The following is a 22785-nucleotide window of genomic DNA, read 5'->3' as shown; positions in this document are numbered from 1 at the left end:
CACACACACACACACACACACACACACACACACACACACACACACACACACACACACACACACACACACACACACATCCCCCAATTGAATACGTCACCCTGCATAGTTTCCTTTCTGTAAAGCATTGTCCATATTGCATATTGAAACCCTCACATTTGCAAGTGTTTTAAACCTATGGTCCACAGACAGGAAGTCAGACACCCACAGATATTTGGTTTATTTGCACATGAACTTTCTTGGGAAAACTCAAAATACGAATGCTTAAAATCCTCAGAGAAATGCAGACTATGACTTTAATGTTTCATTTCAGATTATGTTCGTCTTAGCTGCAAGATGAACATTAATAAGACGGTCAAAATGTCCACTTATTGCTTCAGTTCAGATGCTTTTAGTTGCTTTTGTTGGCAGAGTAATATTTAATGGGGATTTCAAAGGACAGTATTAGACGCTGGTTTACATTTTCTCACAGTAATGTCATTAAACCTGTAACTGCTGCAGCTCCCTGTCAGGCCAGCAGGTGGGGCTACATGCTAACTGCTACACTAGAATGAATGCGCTGCTCTGTGTCTGTGAGGTGATGCTGTCTGCTGGTCTGTGCAAAGACTCAAAATCACAAGTTTCTGTAGCCCAGTTTAATCTCTGTCTTAGAAGACGTGCCGTCAGTAGGGCTGCTGCTGCTACTGGTCAGTTTCTGAACACATTACTTCCAGGACTACACTACCCATGAGCCTCAGCGGTCAGTGCTGAAGACTCCAGAGTAAATCACAATGTGTCTGAATGTCTCCTCTCCCTGCAGGAGCTCGGTGTCTGTAGATCTCTCCGCTGTGATTGTGCTCGTAGTTTCTCAACATGTGCTTATTTACTTTGGTTGCTGTTGTTGTTGTTGTTGTTGTTGTTGTTTAGAATCAGTTCATTTCTGCTGCTTCGACTCCCGGATGACAGGCATTTCCCCCTATATCTCCACTACTAGTCATTGTTCCTGAAACATCACAACAACAACAATAATACAAATGAATATTGTCCTCCTACGTGGGTCCCTCTTCAGAATCGGGTTGGCACCGTATGCTAATGACATGCTAATGCCAATCAGTAATCCTGCCTGAGACACACATGTTACATTTTCTCAATCTGCATTAACCTGAGTGATGCGTTCACTGACATCAAGTGAGGAAAACAGACGATATGCAGCAGACATCATTTAGAAAATCCCCAAAATCTAAACACTTTACTGGTTAAAAGACACACACATCCCAATACGGTTCTTAGAGAGAGAGGATGCTTTCAGGAATAGTGTCTTTCTTTGGGAAACACACTTCGTATTGTAATTGGCATTTTTTCTAAATGTACATATTTTTGAGAGATAAAGGTACTAACCTGGCTCTTAAACGTTGATGCAGTAACTCTTTATTTACTTTACAACTTTTTTTAAATATAGTGCTGGAAGAGTTTCCAAAGACAGCAAATCTGTAAGTTTGACTTTTGAGAAATGTGTCTAAAACGGTTTCATAAATAATAGTGCAGCCTTAAGGACGTATAAAAGACAAACCACCGTTGAGAGTTAGAAACAGGAACCTTTTACAAAAACCCTGATGAGCTCCGAGGACAAACTGCCGCTCGACGAGATGTAGAAGTGTTTTCTGTGACACGGTTGAGATGCTCAGACGTGAGGATAAAAAAGAGGTGACGTGGTGTCGGACGAACAGAAGCAGTGGCCACACTGAAGGAGTCTTTCAATGTCTGAGGAGAGTCCAGATCCAGGGAGGAGGGAACAACGACAAAGAGCGGTGCGTCCAGTAGAACATATTTCAGCTTTCAGTAACGCTCCGGTGACATCACGGCAGAAACTATAAACAAAAGAGAGAGAAAAGTCGAGTTGTTTGAGCAGAACATTCCCTCCTGGTTTCCTCCCTTGTCTCCTCCCTGTCTCAGTGGTCGCTGGGATGCAAGTTGAGCTCCATGTCGGCTCCGAACAGTTCCCGGTACAGTGGGGGGAAGTGAGTCCGCACGGTGTCAGGGGTAAACGGCTCTGAACGCCGAAAGGTTCTCCGAGTGACGACCGCACAGCGAACGCAACGCTGACACCTTGCATCTGAGCTGAGGAGAGGAGACCAGGAGAGGAGACAAGAGGGTGGAGAAACAAGAGAGGCGTCAACATGAGGACGGAAGAGAAGGTGTGACGAAGAGAAGAAAGAAGAAGAGAGGAAGTAAGGAGAGGAACAGGGAGGAGAGGATACAAAGAGAAAAGATAAGAAAGGAGAAAGGAGACAAGGAGAGGACACAAGAGCGTGAAGAAACGAGAGCAGGAAGGAGAGGAAAGAAGAGAAGGCAAAAGAAACAAGAGGAGAAAAGAAGATGAAGGAAGAAGAGAACAAATGAGAGAGGAGTCAAGATGAGAAAGGAAGAGAAGATGTGACAAGGAAAAGAAAGAATAGGAGAGGAGATAAATAATGAGAGGAGAGGAAACAAGAGAAGAGATAAGAAAGGAGGAAACAAGGAGAGGAGGTGTGGTAAGGATAAGAAAGAAGAAGAGAGGAATCAAGTAAGGAGAGGAGAAGAGAAAAGTAGTGAAGACAAGATATGGAGCAAGTAGAAGATAGGAAACAAGGAGAGATTAGACAAGAGGGGATGATAATATGAGAGTTAGTTGTTAAGGAGGGTCCTCTCAGGTAAAGGTTCCTCATGAATATCTGAAGGGAAATGTAGGAGCTGCAGTTCACTGTCTCTCCACAGGGGGGCGTTGTGAGCTCATTTCAAACCCTTCATGTCTTTAATATTCCACTTCCACCATACAGTCTGATCATCACTGCTGTGTGTGTGTGTGTGTGTGTGTGTGTGTGTGTGTGTGTGTGTGTGTGTGTGTGTGTGTGTGTGTGTGTGTGTGTGTGTGTGTGTGTGTGTGTGTGTGTGTGTGTGTGTGTGTACCTTGCTCAGGGCTCCGTCCTCCCTCTGGTTTTTCTGCAGCACGTGTTTCAGGGCGAGCTCCGTCTTCTGCTGCAGCTTCTCCACCTGCAGCTTGTCCTGCAGCCACGAGCGGTCTGCACACACACACACACACACACACACACACACACACACCCTTTGAACCCTCATAAGAGCTGCAGGTGAGTGGTGTGTGTGTGCGTGTGCGTGTGTGTGTGTGTGTGTGTGTATGTGTGTCCTCACCTGCAGAGAGCAGGATGAAGGCTGAGAAGAGAGCGAGCTCGTCCTCAGACAGATGCAGCGAGCACATGCTCTTAGCGAAGTCAAACACTGAGGATATCAAGTCATCACAACCTGCATACACACACACACACACACACACACACACACTGCTAAGTCTGGGGAATACAGCTTTGAACAGTTTAAATTAATAACGTTTAAAAATATTTCGTACATTTTGATGAAAAACATTGAAATATTTCCCAGTGTTTGAATGTATTTATATCCAGAAATATGAATTTTAATCGGCTTTTTTTTAAACTTATTCTTGTAAAAGATTTTCGGGACTTTTAACAAATCTATATTTTAATGGGGCAGAAGCTAAGAACCCAGCGTAATGAACCTCAGAGACTTTCACACACACACAGACGGGGAAATAGCGAGTTTTATGGATATCCCATGTCTTTTTGATGTCGTGATTGATCACTCATCTGTAGTTTTAACAGACTCAACGTTAGGAAGTACTTCCTGTCACCTAAAGCTCTGAAGACGTCCGGACCTGCGAACTTCCCGTCGAAGAAGACGCTGTTGTTCTGCGAGTCAAAGAGGCGACACATCCGCACCAGCACCACCTCCAGAGAGCCTGCAGAGGAGGCAAGGAGGCAGGGAGGATGAAGGAAGGAATCCAGCCGTGCTCTTTCACCTTGATGTTGTAGCGCGGCAGCCTCTCACCAGCTTTCAGCAGCACGATCTGGTCGTTCTGACAGAGCTCCATGAAGCCGTCGATGCGCTTGGCGAACTCCACCACGTACTGGATTGCCTCCGTGATCTTTACGGCGCACAGCTGCCACATCTCCTCCCGTGGCTGAGACACAGAGAGGCGTTCAAAACAGATGATAGACCAGAAGAGGAAAGGAAACAAGGAGAGAGGGAAGAGAGGAAGGAAGGCAAGAGGGGGTATGAGGAGAGAGGGAACGAGGAAGGTAGTAGAGAAGAAGATGAGGGGAAGAGGACACAAGACGGTGTAGTAGACATGGAAACAAAAGAGGACAGGAGATAAGGAAAGAGCGGAGAGGAGACAAGGAAAGAGGAAAAGAGAAAGAGGAGGAAGAAGGATTTGAAAGAAGAGACGGTGTATTATGGAGGGAAACAAGGAGAAGGTGATAAGGAAAGAGCGGAGAGAGAAAGAGGAGGAAGAATAGTAGAGTAGTAGAGAAGAAGGGGACCGACGGTGTAACATGGGAAGGATTTAGAAGAGAGAGGCTTATAGAAAACAAAGGAAAGGAAACAAGACAGAATGAGAGGAAACAAGGAGAGTAGAAGAGAATAGGACATGGAGGGAAACAAGATGGATGAGGAGATAAAGAAAGAGGAGAAGAAGAGAAAACAATCAACCAAGAAAGGAGAGGAGAGGAAGCAAGAGGAGAGGACAGGAAACAACAGGAGAGGAAGCAAGAGGAGAGGACAGGAAACAACAGGAGAGGAAGCAAGAGGAGAGGACACAACAGGAGAGGAAGCAAGAGGAGAGGACAGGAAACAACAGGAGAGGAAGCAAGAGGAGAGGACACAACAGGAGAGGAAGCAAGAGGAGAGGACAGGAAACAACAGGAGAGGAAGCAAGAGGAGAGGACAGGAAACAACAGGAGAGGAAGCAAGAGGAGAGGACAGGAAACAACAGGAGAGGAAGCGAGAGGAGAGGACACCACAGGAGAGGAAGCAAGAGGAGAGGACAGGAAACAACAGGAGAGGAAGCAAGAGGAGAGGACAGGAAACAACAGGAGAGGAAGCAAGAGGAGAGGACAGGAAACAACAGGAGAGGAAGCGAGAGGAGAGGACACCACAGGAGAGGAAGCAAGAGGAGAGGACAGGAAACAACAGGAGAGGAAGCAAGAGGAGAGGACAGGAAACAACAGGAGAGGAAGCAAGAGGAGAGGACAGGAAACAACAGGAGAGGAAGCAAGAGGAGAGGACAGGAAACAACAGGAGAGGAAGCAAGAGGAGAGGACACAACAGGAGAGGAAGCAAGAGGAGAGGACAGGAAACAACAGGAGAGGAAGCAAGAGGAGAGGACAGGAAACAACAGGAGAGGAAGCAAGAGGAGAGGACAGGAAACAACAGGAGAGGAAGCGAGAGGAGAGGACACCACAGGAGAGGAAGCAAGAGGAGAGGACAGGAAACTACAGGAAAGGAAGCAAGAGGAGAGGACAGGAAACAACAGGAGAGGAAGCAAGAGGAGAGGACACAACAGGAGAGGAAGCAAGAGGAGAGGACAGGAAACAACAGGAGAGGAAGCAAGAGGAGAGGACACAACAGGAGAGGAAGCAAGAGGAGAGGACACCACAGGAGAGGAAGCAAGAGGAAAGGACAGGAAACAACAGGAGAGGAGAGGACACAACAGGAGAGGAAGCAAGAGGAGAGGAAAGGAAACAACAGGAGAGGAAGCAAGAGGAGAGGACACCACAGGAGAGGAAGCAAGAGGAGAGGACACCACAGGAGAGGAAGCAAGAGGAAAGGACAGGAAACAACAGGAAAGGAAGCAAGAGGAGAGGACACAACAGGAGAGGAAGCAAGAGGAGAGGAAAGGAAACAACAGGAGAGGAAGCAAGAGGAGAGGACACCACAGGAGAGGAAGCAAGAGGAGAGGACACCACAGGAGAGGAAGCAAGAGGAAAGGACAGGAAACAACAGGAGAGGAAGCAAGAGGAGAGGACAGGAAACAACAGGAAAGGAAGCAAGAGGAAAGGACAGGAAACAACAGGAGAGGAAGCAAGAGGAGAGGACAGGAAACAACAGGAGAGGAAGCAAGAGGAAAGGACAGGAAACAACAGGAGAGGAAGCAAGAGGAGAGGACAGGAAACAACAGGAAAGGAAGCAAGAGGAGAGGACAGGAAACAACAGGAGAGGAAGCAAGAGGAGAGGACAGGAAACAACAGGAAAGGAAGCAAGAGGAGAGGAAAGGAAACAACAGGAGAGGAAGAAAGAGGAGAGGACACAACAGGAGAGGAAGCAAGAGGAGAGGACACCACAGGAGAGGAAGCAAGAGGAAAGGACAGGAAACAACAGGAAAGGAAGCAAGAGGAGAGGACACAACAGGAGAGGAAGCAAGAGGAGAGGAAAGGAAACAACAGGAGAGGAAGCAAGAGGAGAGGACACCACAGGAGAGGAAGCAAGAGGAGAGGACACCACAGGAGAGGAAGCAAGAGGAAAGGACAGGAAACAACAGGAGAGGAAGCAAGAGGAGAGGACAGGAAACAACAGGAAAGGAAGCAAGAGGAAAGGACAGGAAACAACAGGAGAGGAAGCAAGAGGAGAGGACAGGAAACAACAGGAGAGGAAGCAAGAGGAAAGGACAGGAAACAACAGGAGAGGAAGCAAGAGGAGAGGACAGGAAACAACAGGAAAGGAAGCAAGAGGAGAGGACAGGAAACAACAGGAGAGGAAGCAAGAGGAGAGGACACAACAGGAGAGGAAGCAAGAGGAGAGGAAAGGAAACAACAGGAGAGGAAGCAAGAGGAGAGGACACAACAGGAGAGGAAGCAAGAGGAGAGGACAGGAAACAACAGGAGAGGAAGCAAGAGGAGAGGACACCACAGGAGAGGAAGCAAGGAATGGGATAAAGACACTGGGAGGAGACTGTGAAGGCACCTTGCTCTGGTAGCTCTGCACCTCCTCCTGCGGGAACGTGTCCCAGCTCATGGCCTGCAGCTCCTCCCTCAGGTACTGACACGTCTCCAGGTGAGACTTGGAGGTCACCTGAGCCAGCTGATCTGCAATCAGAGCCCACCGTGAGCGAGAGGAGGACACGTGACGAGGTTCAGCCTCTCTGGGGGTACAGCATGCAGCTCCTGGAGGGGAGGGGGGGTAATTCCCACCCGGCTCTCATTAACAGGCGGCTAATTGAACAGGGGTTTTAACGAGGTCTGAAGATGCTATTTTGAACCTCCTCTACTTTATATCTGTGTGCGTTTTATTCCTGCAACTCTTCCTCTACCTCATCATCACTTATCTCTGGGCTCCACGAGAATCCACAGGAGCGTTTTATTCTGGGTTTCATCTTATTGTGTTTGTTTTGGATCGGGCTCTTCCGAAAAAAGGAGTTGAGAGGAGAGGAGGAAGAAGGATTTGAAAGAAGAGAGGGCTTAGACAACGGAAAGGAAAGGAAACAAGGCGGATGTGAGGAAACGAGGAGAGTAGTAGATGAAGAAGAGGACAGATGGTGTAGGAGACATGGAGGGAAACAAGGAGGCAAGCAAACTAGAGGAGGAGGTAAGGAAAGACAGGAGAGGAGGAAGAAGGATTTGAAAGAAGAGAGAGCGTAGAGAAAAGGAAACAAGACAGAATGAGAGGAAACAAAGAGTAGAAGAGAATAGGATATGGGGAAGAGGACATGGAGGGAACAAGGAGGGAACCAAAAGAGAAGAGGAGATAAGGAAAGAGGAGAGGAGACGTATTTGAAAGAAGTAGTGCTTGGAGAGAAGAAAGGAAAGGAAACGAGACAGATGTGAGGAAACGAGGAGTTGCTGTCGGTGCTTTTTGTTCTTCGAATGTTTTCAGGACTTTTTATTGTAAAGAAGAAGAAGACAGGGTACATTTTGACGGTGGTTTTCTTTTCGGTGAGCGTTGGTTTTCTTATGTTCTCTGTAAAGTTTGGGGAACTCGTAATGATAAAAAAAAGTGATATGTGAGAATTTATTGAAGGATATTTCCTCGAGAGGAAGATTATTCCAATCCAAAGGAGCGTCGTGCTGACATGACGGACGAGGCTCTAAAAGGAACCAAAACTCTTTGAAATTACAGGGACATCTAAAAGGGACTGAGTTTGAAGATCCAATGAAAAGGCTGGGAATGTTCTGTTGCCGGGTAAGTTTGAAAGCTCCATAAAAATGTAGCTTGTTTATTAACATGATGTCCATACATTTAGAGCACATGTAAAGCAACAGTATTTTTATTGATATTTGATATCATGAATAAGTTCTTCAGTGAAATATAATCCTCTAGGGAATTCATCCTGAACTTCTGAATCCCTTTAGCTCTGAAACAGGAACAGCTGCAGTCCAATGGAGCCTACATTACCCACAATGCATCACAAAAGCATCCTCGTGTCAGACCCTCGCTGCCAGCTATTCCTCCCTATGAATGTGGAATTTATTGAGCAAACTTCTTTTGAATGAGGAGTGTAAAGTAAGGCAGGAACCTCTCACCCAGGTCAGCCAGGGAGAGGGGGGGGGCGCCTCCGTCGCTGAGGGAGCAGTACGGGAGGAGGCCGCTGCTAGAGCTGAGGTCGCTCAGCGGCTCCGGTTTGATGCCGTTAATGTCGAGGCCTGACTGGTCCGGGGACGGCTGGATGTCCAGGTAGAAACCCCGAGCCTCTCCTCCTCCTCCTCCTCCTCCTCCTCCTCCTGAGTCTGCCTGTTGTGGAGGAGACTCTTACAGGTCATGTGAACTATTGTAATCCATGTCAGAAATCAGACATGTTCATACAAATAGAAAAAGCTAAAATAAATAATCTGTGAAGGCAAAAAGAGCAGCCCTAACCATTGACCGCTGATCACTTACATCTGGTGAGCCATTGACTGATATTAAAAACAGACGTCTGTAAATAAAAAAAATGTCATCTACTAAAGTTGTTAAATGCGCTAAAAGATCCAAAAAAGTATCCAGAATTATTTCCGCTCTCTCTTCATTTCGGGGTTAAATGTTGGGAGGCGGGGTTAAAGGTGAGAGGCGGGGTTAGATGATGGGAGGCGGGGTTAAAGGTGAGAGGCGGGGTTAGATGATGGGATTAGATGATGGGAGGCGGGGTTAGATGATGGGAGGCGGGGTTAGATGATGGGAGACGGGGTTAGATGATGGGAGGCGGGGTTAGATGATGGAGGCGGGGTTAGATGATGGGAGGCGGGGTTAAAGGTGAGAGGCGGGGTTAGATGATGGGATTAGATGATGGGAGGCGGGGTTAGATGATGGGAGGCGGGGTTAGATGATGGGAGACGGGGTTAAAAGTGCTAGTTCGTTATCGGCCCAATTGATGAGAAAGACCCCCGAAGTTGAGGATTTTTTGTTGTTGTTAAAAGCCACTGAGGACCTTTTCATCAGGGATGAACAGGACCCGCCTCCAATTCCGCATCCAGAACCAGATTTATGACCCCACCTCACACTGGAGCCTCTCAATGACTGCTCAGGGTACAGAGTAAAGACCACCCACCTTTGACGACACTGATCCTCCTTCGGGGGAGTTTTGCTCAATGTATCCCCCTCCAGCTTCGTCCTGCAGCTCGGTGAGGCCGGCGCCAGAGGGGCTGTAGAGGGGGGACAGCGGCTCGGCCTCCCCTGGGCTCGGGGTGCTGGGGAGGGTCAGGAGCAGGGGGGGGGCCTGCTGCTGCTGCTGCTGCTGCTGCTGCTGCAGGCGGTGCTTCTGAACCTCGGCGTACAGACTGTCCCGCTGCTTCTTAGACATGCGGCCGAACTTCACAGCTGGGGGGGAGGAGGGTGTTGAATGCTTGGAGTCAGGGTCTAAAGATGCATGCTACATTATATCTTAGAAAACAAACAACTCCAGAGGCCAGCCCAGAGGAGGTTTACGTCCCGGCACACTCCAACATATTCTGACAGTTCCCTTTGCCATTACTGGTTTCTGCCCAAAAGCAGGGCTCCCAGTCCAAATGAAGCCTGCCTTTAGGTTTGATTTGGCCAGAAAAGTCAAGCTGTTACTTCTCTTTCATTTTTTGTCAAAGCTCTTAAAGTAAGTAGGATCCCTAATTAACATTTTGTTCATGATCTAGGCACGAAGGGGAGTTACATTTCACAAAAAAAGAGACATGACAGAGAGCTTTCCAGTTAAGGGGTCAGAGGATCTCCAAACTGCTAGCTCTACCACCATTAAGCCATAGTTTTGACCCCAAAAGAAAGGACACTCTTTGGACTCCTCTTGGTCCCTCTTGATTTGCACACCCTGAGACTGGTCAAAGCAGGAACACAACAGTTCTGCTCGGCTGGGTAACATCCTGCAGGATGCTGATCGCCAGATGTTTCTGCAGCTGTGTGTGTGTGTGTGTGTGTGTGTGTGTGTGTGTGTGTGTGTGTGTGTGTGTGTGTGTGTGTGTGTGTGTGTGTGTGTGTGTGTGTGTGTCTCACCATCTCTGGACATGCCCACAGTAAGACACTTCTGCAGACGGCAGTGTTGGCAGCGGTTTCGGCTCGTTCGGTCGATCAGACAGTTCTTCTGACGCGGACACGAGTAGGAGGCGCTACTCTGCTGACTGCGTCTGAAGAAACCCTGAGGGAGGGGGGAGATATGTAAGTAAAGGAATGAGTCCTAAAACCTGGAGATGAGTCAAAATGTCATCACTTCCTGTTGCCTGGTCTGGAGTTCAATGGTTTTCTGAATGTGTTTTTGGTTGTGAGCCTGAAATACATTCTGTGGTTAAGGTTTTGTTCTAGGACATTAAATACGTCAGTAAATATCTCACTGGAGGATTTAAAACCGGCTACTGCTAACTAGAGTCTAAAAGAGACGAGTAAACGTCATCACGGCCAACATTAGCCTCCTTTAGCTTAGCGGTGGAGACGTGAAGTCATGTGACCGTGCTGTAGTTCCTTTATAGCCCAACGTTAGCCGCCTTTAGCTTAGCGGTGGTGACGTGAAGTCATGTGACCGTGCTGTAGTTCCTTTATAGCCCAACATTAGCCTCCTTTAGCTTAGCGGTGGTGAGGTGAAGTCATGTGACCGTGCTGTAGTTCCTTTATAGCCCAACATTAGCCTCCTTTAGCTTAGCGGTGGAGACGTGAAGTCATGTGACCGTGCTGTAGTTCCTTTATAGCCCAACATTAGCCTCCTTTAGCTTAGCGGTGGAGACGTGAAGTCATGTGACCGTGCTGTAGTTCCTTTATAGCCCAACATTAGCCGCCTTTAGCTTAGCGGTGGTGACGTGAAGTCATGTGACCGTGCTGTAGTTCCTTTATAGCCCAACATTAGCCTCCTTTAGCTTAGCGGTGGTGAGGTGAAGTCATGTGACCGTGCTGTAGTTCCTTTATAGCCCAACGTTAGCCGCCTTTAGCTTAGCGGTGGTGACGTGAAGTCATGTGACCGTGCTGTAGTTCCTTTATAGCCCAACGTTAGCCGCCTTTAGCTTAGCGGTGGTGACGTGAAGTCATGTGACCGTGCTGTAGTTTCTTTATAGCCCAACATTAGCCTCCTTTAGCTTAGCGGTGGTGACGTGAAGTCATGTGACCGTGCTGTAGTTCCTTTATAGCCCAACCTTAGCCGCCTTTAGCTTAGCGGTGGTGACGTGAAGTCATGTGACCGTGCTGTAGTTCCTTTATAGCCCAACATTAGCCTCCTTTAGCTTAGCGGTGGTGACGTGAAGTCATGTGACCGTGCTGTAGTTCCTCTATAGCCCAACATTAGCCTCCTTTAGCTTAGCGGTGGTGACGTGAAGTCATGTGACTGTGCTGTAGTTCCTTTATAGCCCAACGTTAGCCGCCTTTAGCTTAGCGGTGGTGACGTGAAGTCATGTGACCGTGCTGTAGACGTCTCATTAAGACATTAGAATTATTATTTTTTGGACTCATGTTTCTGTGCTCCCCTAACAAGCGCTCCTCCCATCATCCTCTCTGTTTTGTCACACTGCTGAACTCACTGGCTGTGAAAGGAGCCTCCAGGTGTCGACAGCAGCTTCTCACGCTTTTTGTTCGGGGAAAGGTTTCCTAAGCCAGATGCAAACTGAACGTGTTTCCCTGATTCTGCTAATGAGCCTCCGGTCGGAGGGGAAGGAGGTGGAGGGGGAGGAGGAGGATAACCGGAATTGTGTGAGGGGTTTTACAGGAAGTGATGAAGAGGAAGGGGCGGGACTTACCTTGCACCCCTCACAGGTGATGACCCCATAGTGGATCCCCGAGGATTTGTCCCCACAGATCTTACAGGGGATGATTTCGATCTGAGCTGCAGACACACAGAGGAGATAAAGGGAGTCACACATCTGGCAGCAGCTGCACCCCCACAGGTTCATTTACATGCATTCAGTTTGACGTCATTAAAAAGTCATCATATTACAACACAACCCACTATCCCCTCTCACACAGGACATAAGACTCAGACGTGGTGGATAAAACCGAAGAAATAAAGAAGACAAACACTGCTCAGGGTTGCCAGATCGTGTGAGAGAAACGAGTAAACGGGTCTGTGGAAGAAACCCCAGAAGACGAAACTCAGCTCTGTTTTTTTAAAAGCTCAACACTGACGTCTGCCACTTGATCAATTCACATAACGCACGTCAGTTTGTTTTGTATTTTATCAAGAACCATTACAAACATGAGGGAGGACTGGAAATGGAGCAGGGAGAAGGTGGTCTTTAAGGCCTAATTACTCAGGTAAGTGATGTTCCTTCAGCAGACTGACAGCTCAGAGAGGATATATTCAGCAGAGGGGAGTTATATAAGGACACACTGCTCCTGGATCAGATCTGTTTTATTCATTACCTTGAACATGTAACAACATGTCTGTCTGAAAACTGCCTTTAACTTTATTTGTATTACTTTTAAATCACGGTATCCTCCGCATCATGTATGAGTGTGTAGAATACATGTCTGATTTGTGCGTTAGCATGTCAAATATGTCAATGAAGTTTATTTAAATGAAGCAGGCTGATGATAAACAGACGGACATATCACACACACACACACACACACACACACACACACACACACACACACACACACACACACACACACACACACACACACACACACACACACACACACACACACACACACACACACACACACAGTAATTATCTCTCTGAGTTAATCCCATCTGAATTCATCAAAGAAGCCAGCGTCTGAAATCAGAGCCGATGTGAGCAGAGGATATTTTTACACCATGCCAAAACACACACACACACACACACACACACACACACACACACACACACACACACACACACACACACACACACACACACACACACACACACACACACACACACACACACACACACACACACACACACACACACACACACACACACAGTGATGCAGAAGAAGCCGGATGCATCTTCCATTGCTTCACAAACATGATCAGTAATGTTCATTTAAGATCTAATCCAGCTTCTGCTCTCAAAAGACAACGCGAGGTCCTTTACATTTGTTTTTTATAAAACCTGAACGTCTGTATCTTAATCAAACCCAGTTTAAAGAGGAGACTGGGATCAACAGTGTCAAAACTGCGTTGGGAACTGAGAGACCTTCTGTACGTCTCATCAGGAACAGTGACGTATTCTCGCGCGTTGATGCAAGTCTATGGAATAAAAAAGTATTAAAGCCATGAAGCGTTTCACTGGAACTGCAGGACACCAAGTCTGAGGGACGTCTCTTTTGACTTCAGGTCGGACTCAAAGCTCGACTTTGAGAGAGTAAAAATCACAGAAAGCACAGGATATCGTTTCTGAGAAAGAACAGAACCCTCTGGAGAGAGGACCCGGATGTACAGCAGAGACTGAACTGAACCATATATTCAGACTGTGTGTTCCCAAAGTCCTGTAAATAAAAACAATAACCACTGAAACCAAGCAACTTATGACTGAAACAGAAAAAATACAATGTCTGTATTTTAGGTTTATTATACCTTATTACTTTATACAGCCTTTGTCTTTTTGAACGCGAGGTTATTGTGCCCCCGTCATGATCCTTGCTTTGTGTCTGTTTCCTGCTTTATTTTGAAAGGTTGTCCCCTCTTGTGTCACTCGTTAAGCTTCACTTCCTGTCTGCGTTTCCCTCCTGTGCCTGATTGTGTCATGGTGTTCACCTGTTGCCCCTGTGTTTCTCCTCCCCTCTCCAGCTGTGTCTTGTCTTGTGATTACCCTTGTGTATTTAGTCCCTGTTTCCCTGTTTTTGTCTGTTGTTCGGTTATCATCGTTTCCCACCTGGTCATGTCCGTGTTACCTGCCTGTTCCTGGTGTCCCTGTGTCTCCTGGTTAGTGTAGGTTAGGTTTTTCTTTGTTTGAAAGTACAGCTTTAATTTGAATAAAGCTAACCTTTTGTTTGGACCCATACCTTCCTCCTTCACTCACACTGCACTCGGGTCCCATTTCCCTAACCCAGCAGCCCCTCTCATTTCATAACTGGCCCCGGCCTATAATAGAGGATAGAGTCCTTGTGCCATTGCAGGAACACAAGATTTGTTTTTGGTCATTTTCACATAAATACAAATCAATTCTTCTTACAGTTTTTTGGTTTCATCACATTGTTCCATATCTGTCCTGTTTGGACATGCTGTACATATTATTTTGGACCTCTTGAAATGTTCTCCGTCACATACCTGACTAATCTCTCATTTTTTATCCTGGACTTTTTAAAGGATATCTTTCAGCCGCCTTTTGCATATTTTCGGGACATTTCTCACATATTACTATGATCATGTTTTTCCTTGTATTTGTAACCCATGTTTAAATGTATTATTCTTACATGCTTTGGGTTTAAATCTGACACATTCTATATTTCCTGGACTTTAAAAAGAATCCTTTTTCAGACTTATTGCGCAACCAAATGAAGGAAACTCAGATCTCCATATGAACCTCTCAGAGTTCCCTGCGGACGCTGTTTCCGTACACACACACCACTATATAATGTGTAATTAGCAGCAACACACACCCCTGTACTGATGATGTGTAATTAGCATCGCAGCGCTACATGAAGGCTAACGAGCCGTCGGATGATCAGGAGCCACCGCCGGTTCACGGTGTTTACTCCTCACTGCCGAGCAAAACAAATCCCTGGTGGGTAAATGATGTGGAGCTCTACGGATAATAAGGTTTCTCAGAAAGACGATGAAAGGGGGAGCGGGGGGAGGGTCTCTGAAATGAGTCAAGGTCTGAAGAGTCTTCAGCTCCACCTTTAGAAAACAGGGGATTCTCCAGATGTTTTTCTTTTGACATCTGTGCTTATTTGTCACAAATGGTTTATTCTTTGGATTGTACATCTGTCTTCAATCAGAATCCAAAATACTTTATTTATCCCAAACTGGGAAATGTTTTCGTTGCAGCAGCGAAATAAAAAAGAAAACAAAAAGCAGAACAAATAACAAATAATTACAACTGAAAGTGAAAAGGAATAAAAATGTACAAACGATGCGGTGAAATACTAAACCAGAACAGTGTGAGTGTGTCCAGAGAGGCTAGGAGCAGGGAGTTGTCTGCCATGTTATTTCATGTGAAGTTCTTCCCTACATTTTTTAGGGGCATCTGTTTTGCATTATTCCAACATTTTCCTTTTTCTTTTGTATATTTTATTCTGACTTTTCAACACATGATTCAGACTTTTTAAAACATATTTTTCAGTGAAATATTTATTTTAGACGTGTCGCATAATTATCACACCTTTTCTCAACATAATACATTTCAGTTATTATTTGTCTTGTCTGCACTGTGTATGTTGAGCTGTTGGAGGAGCCTGGGATATAAGACTTTCATTGCCAACATGAACGTTGTATCTGCTGTCCAATCAAATAAAGCCGTTGAACCGTTGAACCTTTAAAAGGCCAACATTCAACTATTTTATTCAGACATTTTTTACATTTGCGTTCGGCTGTCTCATAACATTTTGGGGCATTCTTTGATAAATCTCCTCCTGTCTGGCCTGGTGTGTTTATCCCCTCTCCCCTCTATCCCTCAGCTCTGTTTACTTTGTGGTCAGGAATCAAAACCAGCGCACAGAGTCAAAGAAATCAGGCGGATTCTCCTTTAGTCGCTTTCAAACGTTTCTGTCCTGTTTCAGACGGAGCAGGGGACAGTTAAATAATCTGTGAGCTGCTCTAATCCTGTGACATAACAGGCTGACACACACACACACACACACACACACACACACACACACACAGCTAAGTCTTGCGAATACAGCTTTGAACCGTTTAAATTAATGAAGTTTGGAAATACGTCACACAATTTTATGACAATATCCGAAAAGTACATTTATGATGTCACAAATGCCCATCCCTGTGTTTGGATGTCCAAAGGTATTCACTTCATTAGTGAAGTGCATGTAGAGGTTTAGGTTATTAAAGCATTTGTTTTGCCTCAGTTTGTGGGAAGAGACGATTTAATAAAACCATGAGATCTTTTTGACATTTGTTTTGGCACATCTTACAGATTCTTCACGCATTTCTCAATTTTTAAAATCTATTTTTTCCTAAACGTTTTTAGGACTTTTAAGAATATATATTTTGTGGTTCAGCGACTAACACAGCTGGGAGGTCAACGAGCAGCGTGACACATACATCTGTTTTACTGAGCCTTTAACATCGAGCTATTTCAAAATCTCATGTTGGGGAAACCAGTGGCCAGAACGAGCTGAAAAAGTCCTCTGATTTATTCATAATGAACTCAGCCCTCTGAGCCAGAGAGGAAACACACACTCCACTGCCATGAACACAAAGACCAACAAATAACAACAATCACAAAAACTGAAGCTCCAAAAAACACCGCTGCAAACATGTCACTGCATGCCTTCACGCATTTATGCATCCCTACACACACACACACACACACACACACACACACACACACACACACACACACACACACACACACACACACACACACACACACACACACACACACACACACACACACACACACACACACGGAATCTCACACACTCTACCTTCACCACAAACTTCAGTTCAGGGTTTATTAACGAGAAGACGCTCAGCTCGGATTGACCAGCCGCGGGCAGTCAAGTGCTAGCCTGGTCCTTCAGACTCTGACATTCAGACATTTCCTTTGTACAGACAGTCTGGGCACTCTCCATCCCCATTACCTGAAGGACACTCTGTTGAAGTGTGACTATTGGATCTGCCCAGTGCCACTCTGGATCTGCCATAACCAATCGCTAACGTTTGGTCGGGACGTATGCTCCTTCACCACTAACGGAGCGAGCTGGAAAATCAAACTTTTCCCGAACCCCGTGGGGAGGGGGACCACAACATCACGGCCTCCAACAAAACTCAAACATTGTTTTTGCTCCGGCTTTAACTTCTGGATATTCGGCAGGGTTTCCACAACAGCCCGAATGGCTTCGCTCGCATCCCTCTCCGCCCCATCGCTGAACTACAACTCAAACTCGCGCACGACCTCAACGTCATCGTTCTCAGCCACTCACGAATATACCGAAAACCCAGACCTGGTACTGAAGGGAAACGAGAACTGAGCGGAAGTACGTAAGAGGGCGGAGCCAGGCTATTCAAGTGCAGGAAACGGTGTGTCCGAAATCACTCCCTACTCACTATATAGTGCACTCATAGTGTTTCCCACAATGCACCGTGAAATGTAGTGGGCAACCGATGGTCACTACCAAGCAATATATCCCACCATGCATTGCAGTCGCGAAGCACGAACCATGGCGGAGAGAGAGGAGCAGCGTCCGCACGTGACAGTTTTTTCGCGCGTGTTGGGGTTGGATTTACGGAGGAGACGCATTACAAACAGATTCCAGTACAAGTAAGAGAATAGAAAACAAGCAAAGGAACGGAATAAAACGCAGGCCTACAGTGCGGCGCGAGGAACTGATCAAACATCTGTATATAACTTAAAGTCAGCGGGAAAAGGACAGCATTCAGTCTTGAGTACAAACTGAAGGTTGCAGCAGATACTTTCTGTGTGTTGGTCTGAGGAAAACACGCTCGGTATAATATGAATCCATCACAAGAAGTAATTCATCTATCTTGAAAAACCTTTCGTTTTCATTTTGCCACAGTAATGACGAGGAGAAGTAGTGTCCGAAACCGTCTCTCATTCAACCCATGAGTCCACTGTATAGAACCCACTGTATAGAACTCACTGTATAGAACCCACTGTATAGAACTCACTGTATAGAACTCACTGTATAGAACTCACTGTATAGAACTAACTGTATAGAACCCACTGTATAGAACTCACTGTATAGAACCCACTGTATAGAACTCACTGTATAGAACTAACTGTATAGAACTCACTGTATAGAACTCACTGTATAGAACTCACTGTATAGAACTAACTGTATAGAACCCACTGTATAGAACTCACTGTATAGAACCCACTGTATAGAACCCACTGTATAGAACTCACTGTATAGAACTAACTGTATAGAACCCACTGTATAGAACTCACTGTATAGGACTCACTGTATAGAACTCACTGTATAGAACTGTATAGAACCCACTGTATAGAACTCACTGTATAGAACTCACTGTATAGGACTCACTGTATAGAACTCACTGTATAGAACTGTATAGAACTCACTGTATAGAACTCACTGTATAGAACTCACTGTATAGAACTGTATAGAACTCACTGTATAGAACTCAATGTATAGAACTCACTGTATAGAACTCACTGTATAGAACTCACTGTATAGAACTCACTGTATAGAACTGTATAGAACTCACTGTATAGAACTCACTGTATAGAACTCACTGTATAGAACTCACTGTATAGAACTCACTGTATAGAACTGTATAGAACTCACTGTATAGAACTGTATAGAACTCACTGTATAGAACTCACTGTATAGAACTCACTGTATAGAACTCACCGTATAGAACTGTATAGAACTCACTGTATAGAACTCACTGTATAGAACTCACTGTATAGAACTGTATAGAACTCACTGTATAGAACTCACTGTATAGAACTCACTGTATAGTCCACTGTATAGAACTCACTGTATAGAACTCACTGTATAGAACTCACCGTATAGAACTCACTGTATAGAACTGTATAGAACTCACTGTATAGAACTCACTGTATAGAACTGTATAGAACTCACTGTATAGAACTCACTGTATAGAACTGTATAGAACTCACTGTATAGAACTCACTGTATAGAACTCACTGTATAGAACTCACCGTATAGAACTCACTGTATAGAACTGTATAGAACTCACTGTATAGAACTCACTGTATAGAACTCACTGTATAGAACTCACTGTATAGTCCACTGTATAGAACTCACTGTATAGTCCACTGTATAGAACTCACCGTATAGAACTGTATATAACTCACTGTATAGAACTGTATAGAACTCACTGTATAGAACTCACCGTATAGAACTCACCGTATAGAACTCACTGTATAGAACTCACTGTATAGAACTCACTGTATAGAACTCACTGTATAGGACTCACTGTATAGAACTCACTGTATAGAACTGTATAGAACTCACTGTATAGAACTCACTGTATAGAACTGTATATAACTCACTGTATAGAACTGTATAGAACTCACTGTATAGAACTCACCGTATAGAACTCACTGTATAGAACTCACTGTATAGAACTCACTGTATAGGACTCACTGTATAGAACTCACTGTATAGAACTCACTGTATAGAACTGTATAGAACTCACTGTATAGAACTCACTGTATAGAACTCACTGTATAGAACTCACTGTATAGAACTGTATAGAACTCACTGTATAGAACTCACTGTATAGAACTCACTGTATAGAACTGTATAGAACTCACTGTATAGAACTCACTGTATAGAACTCACTGTATAGAACTGTATAGAACTCACTGTATAGAACTCACCGTATAGAACTCACTGTATAGAACTGTATATAACTCACTGTATAGAACTGTATAGAACTCACTGTATAGAACTGTATACAACTCACTGTATAGAACTCACTGTATAGAACTCACTGTATAGTGAGTAGGGAATGAGTGAGTAGGGAATGAGTGAGTAGTGAGTAGGGAATGAGTGAGTAGGGAATGAGTGAGTAGGGAATGAGTGAGTAGGGAGTAGTGAGTAGGGAATGAGTAGTGAGTAGGGAATGAGTGAGTAGTGAGTAGGGAATGAGTGAGTAGGGAATGAGTGAGTAGGGAATGAGTGAGTAGGGAGTAGTGAGTGATTTCGGACACAGCATGACTCTGCACCTGAGGGACATAAATATTCTTCTTATTCTTTTATTACCATCATAGCTTCCTGGTATTTGTGATGAATGTTTTGAAATTATTTTCACATTTTATCCTTAAATTTTCCAGGTGTTTTTAAAAATATATATCCGACACATTTCTGTTTTTTCTGACTCTTCACATATTTTTCCTGGACTTTTTAAAACTCACATTATGAAGACATGTTCTCCGGTATAGTTCACACATTATGTTATTAATAATCATATTTTTCAGACCTTTTCTTAAATGTAATTCTTCAGACACATTTCACGTTTTTTGGGGGGATTTATCGAAACAATTTCCTGGAATTTTTTAAGAACGATTTTTCGACATTATTTTCAGATTTCTTTTTTTCATATTCTCACATTTTATTCAAGTTTCTTCATCAGAGGAACTTTATTTATCCCAAACTGGGACATTTTTGGAATATGTTTTTTAGATCATTTTTTTTTCCATCATTCTTTAAAAAATATGATCCAACTTTTTCAAACATTAATGAAATTTAAAAAAACGATTTTAGACTTTTTCCCCAAAAGTTTGACCTATATTTCATATTTTTTACACATGTCTGACTTCACATGCTTTGTTTGCCATTTTATATTTTGCTGACCCTTTTCCCCACAAATCATCAGATATGTTGTGAGGTGCAGCGACTGGGGGGGGGGGTCAACTTGGGTTCTTTAGTTTCCATGTTTACATCCTGACCTCCAACTTCCTTTCGCAATAAAACATGTTAAATCATCCTCTTCCTCCCTGTCTCTCTTCCTCCCTGTCCCCATTCCTCCTCCTCCTCCTCCTCCTCCTCTCAGGTTCCTGCACACATCTCTGAGGTGACGGACAGATCCTGAAATAGTTTTTACACGATGAGTGAAGGTGTCCTGTTCCCACTGCCGGTAAACACAGGATCTAAAATACTACCAAACACTCAACCCAGTTCTCCCACACACACAGCTGCACCTGAATTCAACACACACACACACACACACACACACACACACACACAGCTGCACCTGAATTCAACACACACACACACACACACACACACGTTTTACTGTAGAAATATGAAAACGTCGAAAGATCAAACTGAAAGTAGACCGAGTGTTGCCTCCTCTCTACAGAAGCCCATCTTTGACACAGCTTTTCATGCAAAAACTAAAATAATAAATACAGAAACATGAGGACATCAGTGTGTGAAGCCTCACAAGCTTTCGAACACACACGTTGAAATAAAAACAGATGCTTTTATTCTTACCTTTCATCGCAGAAATCACAAAATACATATCTATAATCCCGTCTCACTGGGTGTGTGCGTGTGTGTGTGTGTGTGTGTGGGGGGGGGGGGGGGGGGTGTGTGCGTGTGTTAGCTCTGTTATACCCGTCTGCTGTCTGCACCACATGAGGATCCATGTGACTGGCATCATCGGTAGCCCCGCCCCTCTCCAAAACACACCGCCCCATTGTGATTGGCAGGTCTGTCAGCCAATCCCAAGAGAGGAGACAGATCTGACGGATTTAACTCTTTTTATTTTACATTTAAAATGCTCCTACTCTTGGAAAAACGTCTCCTGTTTATTTCACAATAAAGCAAAACACCCACATTATCTCAAGCCCCTTCCCCAAGGAAAGGCAGAAGACAGGATCATTTTTCACATATTATCCAAAGTTATTTAAAACATTTTAACACATTTTTAGATTATTCTTTGCAAAACACACTTTTCCCTATTGGATTGACCATCCATCCATCCATCCATCCATCCATCCATCCATCCATCCATCCATCTTCTTCCGTCAGGGTCTCGGAGGTAACAGCTCCAGCAGAGAGCCCCAAACTTCTCTTTCCCTGGCCACGTCAACCAGCTCTGACTGGGGGATTCCAAGACGCTCCCAGGCCAGCGAAGAGATATAATCCCTCCACCTGGTCCTAGGTCTACCCCTCGGTCTCTTCCCAGCTGGACGTGCCTGGAACACCTCCCTAGGGAGGCGCCCAGGTGGCATCCTCACTAGGTGCCCGAACCACCTCAACTGGCTCCTTTCAACGCGAAGGAGCAGCGGTTCTACTCCGAGACCCTCCCGGATGACTGAACTTCTCACCTTATCCCTAAGGGAGACGCCAGTCACCCTGCGGAGAAATCCCATTTCGGCCGCTTGTATCCGCAATCTCGTTCTTTCGGTCCTGACCCATCCTTCATGACCATAGGTGAGGGTAGGAACGAAGATGGCCCGGTAGACAGAGAGCTTTGCCTTCTGGCTCAGCTCTCTTTTCCTCACAACGGTGCGGTAAAGCGACTGCAGTACCGCTTCCGCTGCTCCGATTCTCCGGCCCATCTCACGCTCCATTGTTCCCTCACTCGAGAACAAGACCCCGAGATACTTGAACTCCTTTACTTGGGGTAAGGCTTCATTCCCTACCTGGAGTGGACAGTCCATCGGTTTCCTGCTGAGAACCATGGCCTCAGATTTGGAGGTGCTGATCCTCATCCCAGCCGCTTCACACTCGGACCGCGAACCGATCCAGTGAGTGCTGAAGGTCACAGACCAATGAAGCCATTAGGACCACATCATCTGCAAAAAGCAGTGGTGCAATCCTTAGCCCACCAAACTGCAGACCCCCTCCCCCACGACTACGCCTCGAAATCCTGTCCATGAATATCACAAACAGGATTGGTGACAAAGCGCAGCCCTGGCGGAGGCCAACCCTCACCGGAAATCGGTCCGACGTGCTGCC

The 22785-nt window shown here is 45.3% G+C and overlaps 1 protein-coding gene across 1 annotated transcript; it reads right to left on the bottom strand.

Annotated features, from left to right (window-relative positions):
* Positions 1-1381: 1381 nt before the first annotated feature.
* On the bottom strand, positions 1382-21419 carry LOC134863623 (nuclear receptor ROR-alpha A-like). The gene is given in 12 exon segments (XM_063882248.1): positions 1382-2015; positions 2017-2094; positions 2923-3035; positions 3163-3273; positions 3674-3781; positions 3871-4003; positions 6784-6905; positions 8340-8547; positions 9341-9609; positions 10270-10411; positions 11991-12076; positions 21313-21419. Coding segments are annotated over 12 exon segments (1488 nt in total). The 5' UTR covers positions 21341-21419; the 3' UTR covers positions 1382-1925.
* Between the last annotated feature and the right edge of the window lie 1366 nt (positions 21420-22785).

This window comes from Eleginops maclovinus, chromosome 4 (genome assembly GCF_036324505.1).
Source record: "Eleginops maclovinus isolate JMC-PN-2008 ecotype Puerto Natales chromosome 4, JC_Emac_rtc_rv5, whole genome shotgun sequence".
In the NCBI taxonomy this organism is placed as follows: domain Eukaryota; kingdom Metazoa; phylum Chordata; class Actinopteri; order Perciformes; family Eleginopidae; genus Eleginops; species Eleginops maclovinus.
The sequence above is the reverse complement of the archived record's forward strand: the minus strand, read 5'-3'. Positions and strand labels throughout refer to the sequence as shown.